The 13,232-nt window shown below is 46.9% G+C and overlaps 2 protein-coding genes across 3 annotated transcripts in view; one reads left to right on the top strand and one right to left on the bottom strand.

The window, feature by feature from the left end:
* Nucleotides 1-10,910, bottom strand: MCM7 (minichromosome maintenance complex component 7). The gene is made up of 15 exons (XM_018564807.1): nucleotides 10,874-10,910; nucleotides 8,947-9,026; nucleotides 8,220-8,384; nucleotides 6,683-6,807; nucleotides 5,881-6,061; nucleotides 5,607-5,744; nucleotides 5,372-5,521; nucleotides 4,518-4,632; nucleotides 3,801-3,932; nucleotides 3,561-3,644; nucleotides 3,036-3,247; nucleotides 2,489-2,670; nucleotides 2,133-2,385; nucleotides 359-468; nucleotides 1-208 (listed from the first exon to the last, which is right to left on the bottom strand). Exons 1-15 carry the CDS (start codon nucleotides 10,908-10,910, stop codon nucleotides 1-3), a joined length of 2,172 nt encoding a protein of 723 aa, XP_018420309.1.
* AP4M1 (adaptor related protein complex 4 mu 1 subunit) overlaps nucleotides 10,778-13,232 on the top strand; it is a 19,547-nt gene continuing 17,092 nt past the window's right edge. Inside the window, exons 1-2 of one of the 2 annotated variants that reach the window (XM_018564819.1) lie at nucleotides 10,778-10,846; nucleotides 12,959-13,031. In XM_018564819.1, coding sequence (XP_018420321.1) covers nucleotides 12,974-13,031 — 58 coding nt within the window. In that variant the 5' untranslated portion in view covers nucleotides 10,778-10,846; nucleotides 12,959-12,973. Of the gene's footprint in view, nucleotides 10,849-12,955; nucleotides 13,032-13,232 lie in introns of both variants that reach the window. The other variant, XM_018564821.1, reaches the window with a different exon arrangement.

The raw sequence follows: 13,232 nt of genomic DNA on the forward strand, positions 1-13,232 counted from the left end.
TCATACAAAGGTGATCTTTGTCCGGGCTTGGTTGACCAACCAAACGTTCAGCTCCTCATACTCTTCCAAGGCAGCTTCAAACTGTGCTGGGGTGAAGCCTTTGGACACACAACGCTGCTCAGCTTCTGAATATTTGACGCTGCGTGCACCCTTCTCTGGAACCATCTCACGAATCGTGGAAAAGATCACATCAGCAGGTCTCTGTGTCCTGGAAGCAAAAGACAGACATACTTTGTCATCTATAGACCCAATACAAAGCCATGCAGTATAGGAAGAACAGGACATCCCAAAATCTGAGGATCAAGAGGCAAGCGAGGAGAAATAAAAGGATGACAGATTGGGTTTTATATAGTTTTACCTTGTGGTTTGTCCTTTGTCACCCATCAGAGAGTCTTTAGACATTTCCATTAGCCTCATCGCTTCGTTCACATCCTCTTTCTCAACAACATCTTCAAGACGCAACCGAGCCTATTAAAGAGTCACGTTGGCTTTAGCACAAATTCACACAACTCTTCAAAAGTAAAAGCTTATATGTTCAGATTTTTGTAGAACGAGCCAAGTCTCTAGAAAGCAGTGATCACCAAAATAAAATCGCTCTCCTAGCCACCCCTCACACAACTGGACTGGCTGGGGTGCCATCTACAGAGTTCTACAAAAATTATCAGCTGCCATTATTAAATCTGTATAGGCAGTTAATGTCACTGAAAGCATACTGGTAAATGCTGTGGACAAAGTCACAAGACGGCTATCTGTAGACCACTACATGTGCAGAACACAATCTTCCTAGACCTTGTTACCATGTGCCTGCAGATGCAACTAACCACTCAGCTGCAATGGCAGATCTGAAACTACAATTGTTTTGTTGGTACCATAGATCACAGTCCAGATCAGTCTCAATAAAGACAGAAGATAAACGGTGGTGACCAGATGAGAGGACTGCCACTCCTGACGTTTGCTAGTACAGAGCCATCAGATTTTCCCCAACTCCTGAAGGTCAAATATTTACTGACAACAAACGCATCTCTACATTTACAGGGATTTGTTGTGCACCTGACCATCACACCTATAGAAGCTTGTTGGACATTCCAAAGTCATGGGCATTATTGAGTTTGCCCACCTTGGAAGCTATAACCTCCTCACGATTTGCACCTATTCTGCCAAAAGCATTTGTGAGGTCAGCTACTGACGCCGGCATAAAGACTTGCAATTTGTGTTAAAAATAAATATTCGAGTTGAGGTTAGGGCTCTGTGCTGGCTATTCGAGCTCCTCCACACCAATAATCGAACTATCTTTATGGAGCTGGCTTTATGTACAGGACAGTCAGAGAACTATGGGGTTAGGGCTTTTCCCCATAGTTCTCCTTATGGTAACGGGAGGACACAAACTAGCGTCCTCCCGTCACCCTAGGCTCAGTATACCACGATCTGTAGCTCGCGGTATACCGAGACGCCGCAGCGGATCCCTACAATTGTGCCGGGACCCACCCAGCTGCGTGACAGCTGGCTCTGCCTATCTAGAAGCAGAGCCAGCTGTACTCACCCCCTCCCCCGTCCGTTCCACCAGTCAGCGCTGGCGAAGGTTAGAAGTGCATAACGGTCCTTGTATGCTGTAGCATTACCAGCACCATTCACTGGAAACAGCTGATCATGTAGGTGTGATGGGACTACAACAGTGCAGGCTATTGGGAGATGCAAGGCCTTCAAAATCTACATATGGACCACACCATTGCTATAAAAACAGAACAAATGTTGGGTACAGGCAAGCACGTTTTGCTCAAATTTGATTCATCACCATAAAAACAGGTAAAGGGTTTGGTTATTATGCCGTAGTGTTTTGCCAACACTGTCAGACCGAGACAAGTGCAATGCTCCTAGGACACACCAGCAGTTGCTCCTGTCTCTGCCTGTCAACATCGGCCTGTCTGGAGAAAAATAGGTGCCACTGGATTACTCCGCATGCGTCCACTCCAAGATGACTGGGGTCACAGGAAACTCGTGAAGTGCTGTCCTTACAGTAGGGCCATCAAACAGCTACCTGCACGAACAGCACTTTGGAGCGCCAAGGACATCTTTGCCCTAAAGAACATAGCATCGGGTTATCTCACGCCAAGTATTCCGACAGCAAGTCTCACCAGAGCTGTGGAGATTCGCAGAATGGCCAACAAGGTCCTTGGAGATGTGTATGTGGTGTCTTTATTGGTTCTGGCTTCTTTCCTCATCTCCACATAGGCTGCCGTCAAATAATCAGCAAGTGCTTCTGGGATTGCAGGTTGTTTTCTCTTGCACATAGTGATGTATCGCCGCATGAGTTTCATATCCAGAGCCTCGAACTGGGATGGTGGTTGTTTGCTGTGCTGGTGGACATATGTGATGTGCTGAGCCAGTCTAATAAAACAGAGCAGACTCCCATTAGTCAACTTGCCAAGGGGGGAAAAAAAAAAAATGCAGGTCATAAAAGGTGAATGGAGTGAAGACAAACTATATTTACCTGAGATCGTTTTCCCGATCTGGCTTGTCCTGGATTAGCCAAAGCAGGTCAAATCGAGAGAGTAAGGCGGCAGGGAGCTGGATGTTCTGCTCTATACTCTTCTTGGGGTTGTATCGCCCATAGGCAGGGTTAGCAGCAGCAAGAATGGAGCAACGAGCGTTCAGAGTTGTCATAATTCCAGCCTATAAAGAAACAAGTCACAATCAACACCTAACCAGTAATCTGTTTCCACAGTGGCTGTCATATTTTTGTTTCAGTATTCACTGCATCCTCCCCCCACTTCCAAGGTTAAGAGAATTAAATGCCTGTGATGGCCAGAGCACAAGAGCCAAAAAGTTAACTGCAACTAAGGAAAGGTTATTCCTCAATTTCCAGTAAGTGTTTTTATGGTTTCTAAATATGCCTTCAACATGATCACCACACAGCAGAAAGACAAAAGTTACATTTGTTAACCACCAATCAAGCATTATAATAAGAGTGGACACTTATTCTGTTTACAATAAAGACACTATACCTCAAAACACAGGACAGTTTAGCAGATGCCTACCTTGGCAATGGAGATGGTCTGCTGCTCCATGACCTCATGAATGGCTGTGCGGTCAGTGTCCATCATCTTGTCAAACTCGTCAATACAGCAGACACCCTGATCTGCCAACACCAGAGCGCCACCCTCCAGAGTCATCTCTCCTGTTACTGAATCCTTCATTACAGCAGCAGTGAGACCCACCCCTGATGAACCTCTTCCAGTTGTGTACTGACCTGCACGAGGAAAAGAAATGTCACAGAAAAGACGCCCGTTAGAGAAACTTCACAGCCCGATAGTAATGACCTAAAAAAAAGGCTAGTTGTCTAGCAGTGTCTGGTTTTAATGCCTTCAGAGAAGCATGCAGCCAGTTAACTCTGATCTGCATACCCGTTTTAAAGTAGGAAATCAAATAAACCCGAGTGCCAGCTTATCCCAATGGTTACCCTTGTAGTTCCAAGTTTGTATCTATGGCGGCCCTGGGGGGGGGGGTCAATGTAATTGCGAGAACCTTGGAGAGGGGAGGTTGACAACATTCATGATACTTACTGCGAGGAGCTAGACGATCGATGTATGACAGAAGCTGAGACTTTGCTACTCCTGGGTCTCCCATAAGGCAGATGTTTATGTTTCCTGAAAAGGTAAAAAAAATACATTGGAGCCAGATCGCATACACAATCTACACTGATGTGAAATCAAATCGCATCACGAGATTACAAGTCATGTGAAGACTTCGCTAGGACATCCACCATGCATCTGTGAAGTCAGTAGGTCAAGACATTAAAGTACCTCTTATCTTCATGCCACGGGGAGAGTGGTCAACACCACCCACCAGGAGAAGCAGCAGGGCCTTCTTCACATCCTCATGACCATAGATCTCTGGGGCGATGGAGGCTGCCAGCTTCTCATAGAAGTCTTCCTCTACAAAAAATAAAGTTCACCAAGTTATATCACTTTATTTTTGCAAAAAACACCGGCAACACTAAAGATATTTAAAAGGAGAACTATGGGGTCAGGGCTTTTCCCCATAGTTCTCCTTAGGGTAACGGGAGGACACAAACGCGTAGAAACTACACAAACTGTAGCCTGAGACGCCTGTACTGAGACGCCGCAGTGGATCCCGACATCGATATCCGCCCAGCTGCGTGAGTGACAGCTGGCTCTGCCTATCTAGAGGCAGAGCCAGCTGTAGCCGCCCCTCCCCCGTCCGTTCTGCCAGTCAGAACAGCGGATCGGAGCGGGGAGAGGAATCCAGCCCCTCCCCTGTCACGGCAGAGAGCCGTGACAGGATCGAGAAGTGAGCGAACGCCAGTATGTGTTCGCTCACTTCCCGATCTACTGAGCCGACCTGTGAGTCTCATTGTCACAGGTCGGCTAGAACTATGAGGTGAGTGAAAAGCACCCACCTCATAGTTCTCCTTTAAGGACACCACTTCCCCTCAAAAAAGGAATTTTCAAAATTTTTCCCAGAAGCTAAACCGCAATTATCTTACAGTTTCTGCTCACCTGTAATCTGTCGTAGTTCCTCCTCACTCAGCTCCTCTGTACCTAGCTCATCATCTTCTGTTTTATTCATCCTAATGATTCGGTGAGCCTCCAAATAGGTCTCAGAAAGAAGACCCTACAGGGAACACAAGAAGCCATTATGTACCGTGCTCTAATGAGCCGATTTGCTCACTTTTGGGCGATTTATACCAATGTTAACTGATGGTCAAGGAGTGGAGGGGGATAACAGAAGGAAAGCCAGTCCCATTACTGAGACTATAGGCTCTCCTGTGATTTGTGTCAGAATGCGGCCATACTGCTGGGTTTATGAATTGGTCCCTTAAGCTCATCTGCCTTGCCCAGTTTGTACTACACAACACTTCCCCTCGTGTTAAAGAAGCTGTCTGAAGTCCTCCTAACCTAGGGGGATAGCACTGCTCCTTTCCAGAGAGACAGTATGATGACTGAACATTGTCATATTAGAACAGGAAGAGTATTACCACCATCACCATTTAAAAAAGGAAAAAGCCTAAGAAACCCCAATACAGCCAGCACATCAAAAGGACTCTCAGGCCTTGTTCACACCAAATGCAGACCAGATCCAATTATATATATTTTTTTTTTTTTTTTAAGTTTAACATGGGCTTTCAGGCACTTGCATGCATTTTTGATGCGTTCCAGAGCAGGTAAAATAGGGCTTGCCGCAGTTTTTTCACCAGATCTGGATCTGCACGCTGCGACGCAGTTTTGATCCGGTCTGCACCTGCTACGCGCTTGGTGTGAACAAGGCCTAAGATGCATGGTGTTAATTTTCATGGTTTAGATGCAATTGAAATGCATCACCTGACTGATAACTCCGCACTCCGCACACCTACCTGCACTACTTGCCGAAAACCAGTTTTTAGCATAGGTAGGAAGATCCCAGTAATGCCAATGTGATCACCTGGCTGGGCCAGACGGGTATTGTCTCCGCGCACGAACACAGACATACAGCGAGGAATGTTACCAACCGGCACTTGGTCACTCTAAACATACAGAAAACAGACGGTTAGATGGAGGTTCTTACACGAGGTTAAACTTAATACAAAAAAAACAAACAAAATCACTTACGTGCTCTTGAATTTTCAGTTCCTGGAACTTGACAAACTTCGATCCCCTAGTCTGCAGGTAGAGTCTGCCACCTGACCGGTTAGTCTGACATTCTTTACTTGGACACATTATGAGAGGCATAAAGGTTGGAGACTGGATCTATAATAGAGCAAAGTTATATGAGATCACTAAACTGGAGGGAGTTTGCTGTGCACTGGAAGGTCGGTGGGGTTGTAGAGATTGAATGGCAAAAGATTTGCTTCAAAGAGGACCCGGTTGAAATCAGATTACTTACTGGTTGGTAAGTTTCGGCACCACACTGGTCACAGGTATAAGTGGCTACGACCATCATGGGTTTGACCTCTGTGACCCTGGTCACAATTCCTCTCACTGTAACCAGTTTACCGATTGAATCTGCCTTCACATCACGGACAACACGAGCCTTGGCACTGGAGGGAGCCTTGAAATACAGTTCACTGGAAGAGAGTAAAAAAAGTTATTCAGATATAGTTTTATGGCCAACAGTCAGTACCGTGTTTCCCTGAAAATAAGACCTACCCCGAAAATAAGACCTAGTTCGGTGGTAGGTCTTATATTACAGAAATCCCTGAAGATATCGCTAGGTCTTACCTTCTGGGTAGCTGCACATGTAATTAAATTTTACATGTGAAGACCGGCCGCAGCTCCCTCCTGCCCCCTCGCCCGCCCACCTGCACGCCCAACTATCCGTGGCTCTCTGGATGGCATCAGAGCGGAGAGGCAGCTCCCTCCCGCCCCCCTGCCAGACACGCCCCCCGGCCGCACGCATGCCCGCCCCCTCATCTGTTTCACACCCCCGCCAGAAAGGAGAGGCACCGGGGCCCACCCCCGCCAGAAAGGAGAGGCACCGGGGCCCACCCCCGCCAGAAAGGAGAGGCACCGGGGCCCACCCCCGCCAGAAAGGAGAGGCACCGGGGCCGACTCCAAGGAGGTTGGAAAATCCCCATTTGTAATGAGTGTTTTATCATCCTCCTATGTGGTCAGAAACCACCTGATCAATGCCACACTGACAACCTTTTGAAGATTTACTACTTAAAATCAAAACTGTTGCAACTTACAATCTTCTCATGAGCTCTGGTGGGTACTGGTTGTGAGGGTCCCGGGTGTCATTAGGGTCTCTGCCTCTCTGCTCCATCATTAACCGGTGTTCTATGTAGACATCCAGAGAGTCTTTATGCACAACCTAGGAAGAGTTATTTCACAAGCATTCAGTACATTTCCTCCAATATGTGTACATTAGCCCCATGCTTGGTCTCTTTAAAAATGCTGCAAATACAGAACACTACCCGGCGAGCACATCAGACATTTAGTGTGCTCCTTAGAGCTGCAGCTAACGATTATTTTCAAAATCGCTTAGTTAGCTGATTATTGAGTTCGATTAATCGGATAAACAATAACATACATTTTAAAAAATGGCTCCAGTGATGGACTACTAGTTTGTATCGAGGTTGTAGTCCATCACAGGAGCGAGCTTGGAGCGGTGGAAGTAAAAAAATGGTGTGGTGTGCAATATAGTCAAATGGAAAGTGTAAAATTATACAGCAATCAATGCAGAATGGCATCGGCTATAGAGGACTATAAATCCCAGCAATAGTACATTATACAGCACAATGCAGTTCCCTGTGCGAATCGTGGATGTGGGCGGGCGGTGAGTGTGAGGCGGGAAGGAGGTGCAGCGTGTAGAGCGCGGATGCGGGTGGGTCTGGCAGCGGTGGGCGCGAGTTGGGGAGGAGACGCGGTGCGCAGCGTTTGTGGACCCGTGAACAGGGCCAACTGATCGGAAGCCGATTAATCGATTATTGAAAAAGTTGACAACTTTTTCAATAATCGATTATGTCGATTAGTTGTTGCAGCCCTAGTGCTCCTTACTTCCTGCAGCCTGTCTGCCAGAAATCCACTGTAGGATTGGAAGTGTTACTGGCAGGATCAGCATGTGAAAGGAAACAAATCTAAAAAACAAATGCAGCTCCCACATCCAAGGACTGCAATATATTTAGTTCTTGATTAGATGCGCTTTGAGTGAGTTATAGCTTGGCAATCTTACCGTACAAGTGAGCTATTCAAATGTACACTCCTTCCAGCATGCCAACATCATAAATTGCTTTCATTGTGTTTTCAATAAGGAAACCATCATGGGAAGCACATTTTGTCTACCTACCCCTCTATAAACCAATACAGAGGTTGCCATTACTTCTGTCCGAACTCAGTCAATGAACTGGGACACGCATGATCTAGCAAAAGGTCAGATCATCTGATCTTTAGTCTCATTATTCCAGGTCAGTGACTAAGATACAAAAGCCTTTTAGCCAACAACCCAGCAAGCTGCATTTTTAAGAACAGCGTCCATTTACAAACTAAAGGAAACCTTTTAAAGAAAATATGTAAAGAAAATTGGAGTATGCCAAAGCTAAGCTACAGACCAGCTAGACACCAGTCAGGCTGTACCCACCTTTCTTTCATATCCCAACTAAAAGGCCCCCCAAAATAAACACTGCCAGGTAAGGGAAAAGCACAAAACAACATGGCGAATTTTCCCTCTCTAATACCCAAAAAGCCCCATGACCCTTATGAGAAGCTATCATTCCCTGCACTCACCTCTTTTTCTTTGTACTGAGGTAACAACTCCTGAACAGCATCAGCAAAGAGATTGGTGTATCTTCTGGTGTTCTCACAAATGGCATCCACCAGCTCCGGGTCTTCTTCTGCCAGGTCATCCAGATCTATGTAGAGAGCAACCTGCTCTCTGTGGGCAATATTTGTCTGAAACAGAAGTAGTGAGCTTTTACATTCACTTCCATTATCAATAAACACACAGCGGAATGGAGAGTGAAATGTGGAGTGCTGCCATACTACAGAAGTCCACAAGAACCAAGTGATAGAAGAGTAAAAAAGGCCAACAGACAATATTTTAGTAACACTCGAAATATTGGTAATAATGAACCCTCCCCCAATATGAAGAGAACACTCGGGAAAAGGTTTTACTGCCGTCATCCTGTCTGAGTGACACCCCCATACATTGTACTGTCACTGGATAACAGGTGAGGGGAATCTTCCCAATAAGACAGCAATGAGAACTGCAAAGTTCTGACCCTTCCCCACTGCAGCCAAAACATGTTTTATTGATAAAGAGTTGGGCTTTAATGCCAAAGAGTTGCTCAGGAATACTTGACAATATAGTCTTCTATGGCAGCACTACACTGTCCAGCTACCACCCCGAGTATGAAAAACAAAGAACTATAAAAGTTTTTAAAACTTTGCTTCAAACTTAACACCAGAATAAAAACAGACCACACACGAGCACAAGAACCCCAATGGCACTTACCAGCTGAGTTCCATATTTAAAGTGCTTCTTTCCAAACTCATCATCCTTGTAAAACTCCTGCAGGAAGGTTTTGCATTTTTCTAAAAATAAAGATGGAAAACTAATTGAAAGTCTGTTGGGAATCCTCTACTGAGAGACAGAACATTGCGGCAAAGAAGCAAAAAGGGCAGAAGTCATTACTGGAAACCAGACAGGTGACAATGCATCAACCCGATTCAGTGCAACCCTTATCAACACATGCATTTGGAACATATTGGGTGGAAATAAACATCTACACTTCACATCCTCAATCTCTGGTGTTTTGCCAGTTTCGGAGCATGCAAGGAGAAGAGGCAGCAGCTGCTGCTAAGGGATTGTACCGTTTGCCCTCACCCTTCCTGACCCCTTACCCATTCACAAAACTTAGGAGGGAATTTATCAAAACTGGAGGAGTTGCCCATGGCAACCAATCAGCTTCCCTCTTTTGTGAAGATTTGCAGACGAAAGAAGCCAATTGGTTGCCATGGGCAACTGCTTCAGATTCTGTCTATTGCAGTCTTTATAAGTTAACATCTTAGTACCGTCCAAGAATGCAAGGTGTTATCTGCCCCTTCTCCGTTCACAGATCTCCCCTGTCCATTCACGCAATACCTTTTCAGGATAGGAAGGGGAGGGCAAATGGTGCAAATCTTTTACAGTCCCAGACTCGCTTGTAGGAAGATCACTGCTTTCTGTAGTATCCAACATCCCTGAGGGGAGGCATATTACACTAACCAGCAGGACGTGGGATACAGTTTGTTAGAGGTATGACATTAGACTGCATGAAACTTTTTTTTTCCCTTCAAGATCTCCAGGAAAACTATTAACCCCGCAGTGCAGCTACCCCCACACTGCAAGGGTTAAGTGCTCATCTGTGTCTAGGGAGAAAAATAAATTACCCCAAGCTCCCAGCTGCCACAGCGCTCCCTGCAGTCTGTATCCCACTCCTTCACTGCATTGGACTTTTCCTCAGTGCCCTCATATCTATACACTGTAAAGACGTAGTGATTTACAGGACCTTAGACTGCTGCAGAGGAGGGGAGAAACATTGGAAAGACCGGTCCAAGAAGAATCCAGCTCAGAGCTTCAGGTGAGTATACCTTTTAAACCTAAACACAAATGAGCACTTAACCCTTGCAGTGCATAGGGTAACCCCACTACAAGGTCAATAACATTCCTGGGGTTGTTCTTTCAGCTTTATCACAACACATCAGCCACCCAGATGTAGAATATACATCAATACAGGTAACTCGTGCACACCACGTATTACAAGACTGTTCAGCTTCACAGAGATGAGGGGGTGTTCTGTAGTCCAGCAGAAGAGCTCAGGCAGGGCTGACAATTCAGTATGGCAGAGGCGTTGTCAGGCCGCCATAGAGAGCCGGAGTCATTATGGATTTGTATCTTTCTGCACTTGTTGGGTCTATAATGGGATAACAAATAAGGAAATGTGCATGTACAGTGCTGGAAATTGCTGCTACAATGCTCTGGCAGGGTCTGTCACGGTCACTTCCACAGGCCATGGAAAGGTATTATAGGAAGCCATGGCATAACATTGAATAGATGGATAAATGGGATTAAAACTGGAGCAGCAACCAATCAGCTTCTAGCTTTCCTTTTCAATGCCAAGATGGAAGCTGATGGGTTACTGTGCACGGCTGCTCCAGTTTTAGTAAATGAGCCCCATAGATGTTAGCATAGTATGGACGCTTCCATTGGAGCGCACACTTCCGGCCTTTGTGAACGGACACGGTACAACAGCCGGTCATGTGACATCCATAACCCGGAAGGAAAAGCCTCCCTCACCGAAAGCCGCCGGTTGCAGGTCTAAACCCTGCCTGCATCTGTCCCCCTCCCGGTATGTAAGCCAGAGCCGACCCGGGTAAGTCTATACCGCAGAAGGACTCACGACAGCGGCTGTTGGCTCCGCAGGGAGAGGGAGTCATATTCGTATCGTTAACCCCTCAACTAGAAACGCATAAATGACTGCTCGCGCTGCCTCTCGTTTCCCGGGCTATCTTTTCGCGGGCTTTTTCCCTCTCCGCTCTCTGATTGGCTAAGCTGTCACGCTCCCGCGTACCGCCTCTTAACAACAAAGGGCGAGGGGAAGATGATGTCGAGCTGGAGCCAATGAGCGCCGGCCTGGAGCTTTTAATGCGAACCAATAGACTCTCGCTGTCATTGGTTGATTGACGCTTAGTGGGCCCGCCTCCGATGTGGCGGCTAGACCAATGGGGTGGTTAGAGTAAGGATTTCCCGCGGTTTTTCTTTGTTGGGCTGTTGCTGTAGTGAGGGAGGGATTACCTCAGGTGACCAGCGGTGAGAAGTGTGTATTATACAGAACATCGGCCTGTGGCCCTTTCACATACACGGCCTGTGGGCTGTGGCACTTTCACTTACACGGCCTGTGGCCCTTTCACATACACAATCTGACTGAAAACTGAGAAGTATAATGGCTGTAACACGTTTTGTGATACATTTATGTAATTAAACAAACCCAACTATGAGGGGAATATGGAGGCTGCCATTGCTGACCTCTTTTGGTGCTGAAAATGCTATTTAGTGTTTTTGTTAGGGCCCATTCACACAATTGCGTCAGTGTGCGCTGGGATAAGGTGGCCCATTAATTTGAGCCGGTTGCCTAAGGCACCAAACAAGGCGCATTTATCATTTCTGGCGGCACACCGGAATGTACTTTAGTGGGTCACACTGCGCCACAATTCACGTCTGCGTTGGGCTGCCGTTCAGAATGATGTAACACACCCAATTCATCCTTTGCTATGGAGGCTCCAAGATGGCGGCTCCCTTTGGGTTAAGCCCGGTGGCACACTGCATGCGAAGCCGTGCAGAATGAAGCAAAGCTGTCAGGAGCTTGGCATGCAATGTGTGAGTGGAGTGCAGCCAGATGATTGACAGCACCTTCAGCCAATCGGCTCGTGCGTAACAACCTGATGGAGTGCGCATTGTGACGCTCGGGTTTATACGCGCAAGCCGATTGGCTGGAGATGACATTTTTCATCTCGGCACGCTCAGCTATGCAAGCTCTCACAAGCTGACGTGCCGGGGAGAAAATGACATGACACACTGCACGCCAAGGCAGCGCACCACCGCTCCGCGTGCAGTGTGTCACAGCTATTAGCGTTAGGGCCACACTACACAGAGGTCCCCTGACGAGGCAGTGCGGCTTCCACATACTTTACAAAAGTTTTGCATCTCAAACCTCTGATTGTAACCCTAAAAGGCCTCGTTCACACTGAGCTATTTATCGCGCGGTAATTCCCGCGATATCGCGGCTATTTACTGCGCGATATCGCTCTCCAATGCTTGACAATAGGGCAAAGGGTCCTGCTGTCGCGGGTCGTGCGTCGCTACAGCAGGACCCTTTTTGGAGCGGATTTTGCCGCGATTCTAGCTTGCTCAATGCAAGCATTTGCGCGATATCACGCAATATGCAAATCGCGCGCCAAACGCACGATTTGGGAATCGCGCAGTGTGAATGGGGCCTCATAGTTACCCCGTGTACATTGTCTTTTTGACATTCTAGCTGGGTGGGGATGTTTTGTGTATATCTCCCTAACAAGGACACAGACGGCAACAAAACGCTGACAGAGCTTGTAGTCCTTTATCACTCCATCCAGTCAGCTGTGAGGTGCCAGGCGCGAGGCGTTTCCTGCACGGAAGTAACAGCCAGTGATTGTACGGCTTGATACGCACCGTGCCAGTCCATAGTCTTGTGTTACATGCATTGCGGCAGCCCGTTTATTTGAATCGATGATGTCAGCAGCGGGGCGGGGAATGCAGCTGATTGGGCCGACACTTCTGGGCTCTGATCCGCTCAGGTTTGGTCCAGACACAAGCTCATCCCTACAATCCAGGTGGTTGTTATGGCGACACAGTCACTTTCAGATATACTTAAAACATTTTTATATAAAAAAAAACCCACCCCATGTGATATTTATTATAACTCAATGCTCATTGTTACTTTGTTCCGCAGGGTGAAGACTGAACCATGATCTCCCAGTTTTTCATCCTGTCCTCCAAGGGGGACCTCCTGATACATAAGGACTGTATCCTTTGGCAAAGCAAACAGTATTCCTTTCTCCGGGATGTTTTATGCCGCGGGAATACATCTGGATTTCTCTTCAGCTCCTCTCCGGCTCAATATAAAGAACGCCGGGCGTTTTATAAATGAACCCTTGCAGTGGGGGCTACCCTGGCACTACAAGGGTTAAGTGCTTGTTTTGGTCTAGGGGCCCGCTCACCTCTCT

This window comes from Nanorana parkeri, unplaced genomic scaffold, assembly GCF_000935625.1.
Source record: "Nanorana parkeri isolate BGI_ZX_2015 unplaced genomic scaffold, ASM93562v1 scaffold784, whole genome shotgun sequence".
NCBI classification, from domain to species: domain Eukaryota; kingdom Metazoa; phylum Chordata; class Amphibia; order Anura; family Dicroglossidae; genus Nanorana; species Nanorana parkeri.

What these genes read in the sequence shown, in the direction of transcription:
- MCM7 (XM_018564807.1), bottom strand. Translation starts at nt 10,910, where the DNA reads ATGACTCCCTCTCCCTGCGGAGCCAACAGCCGCTGTC. An exon ending in AACTGAAAATTCAAGAGCAC is followed by an intron (nt 5,522 to 5,606) that starts GTAAGTGATTTT and finishes CTGTATGTTTAG; the next exon opens with AGTGACCAAGTGCCGGTTGG. An exon ending in TGCGAATCTCCACAGCTCTG is followed by an intron (nt 469 to 2,132) that starts GTGAGACTTGCT and finishes ACTCTTTAATAG; the next exon opens with GCTCGGTTGCGTCTTGAAGA.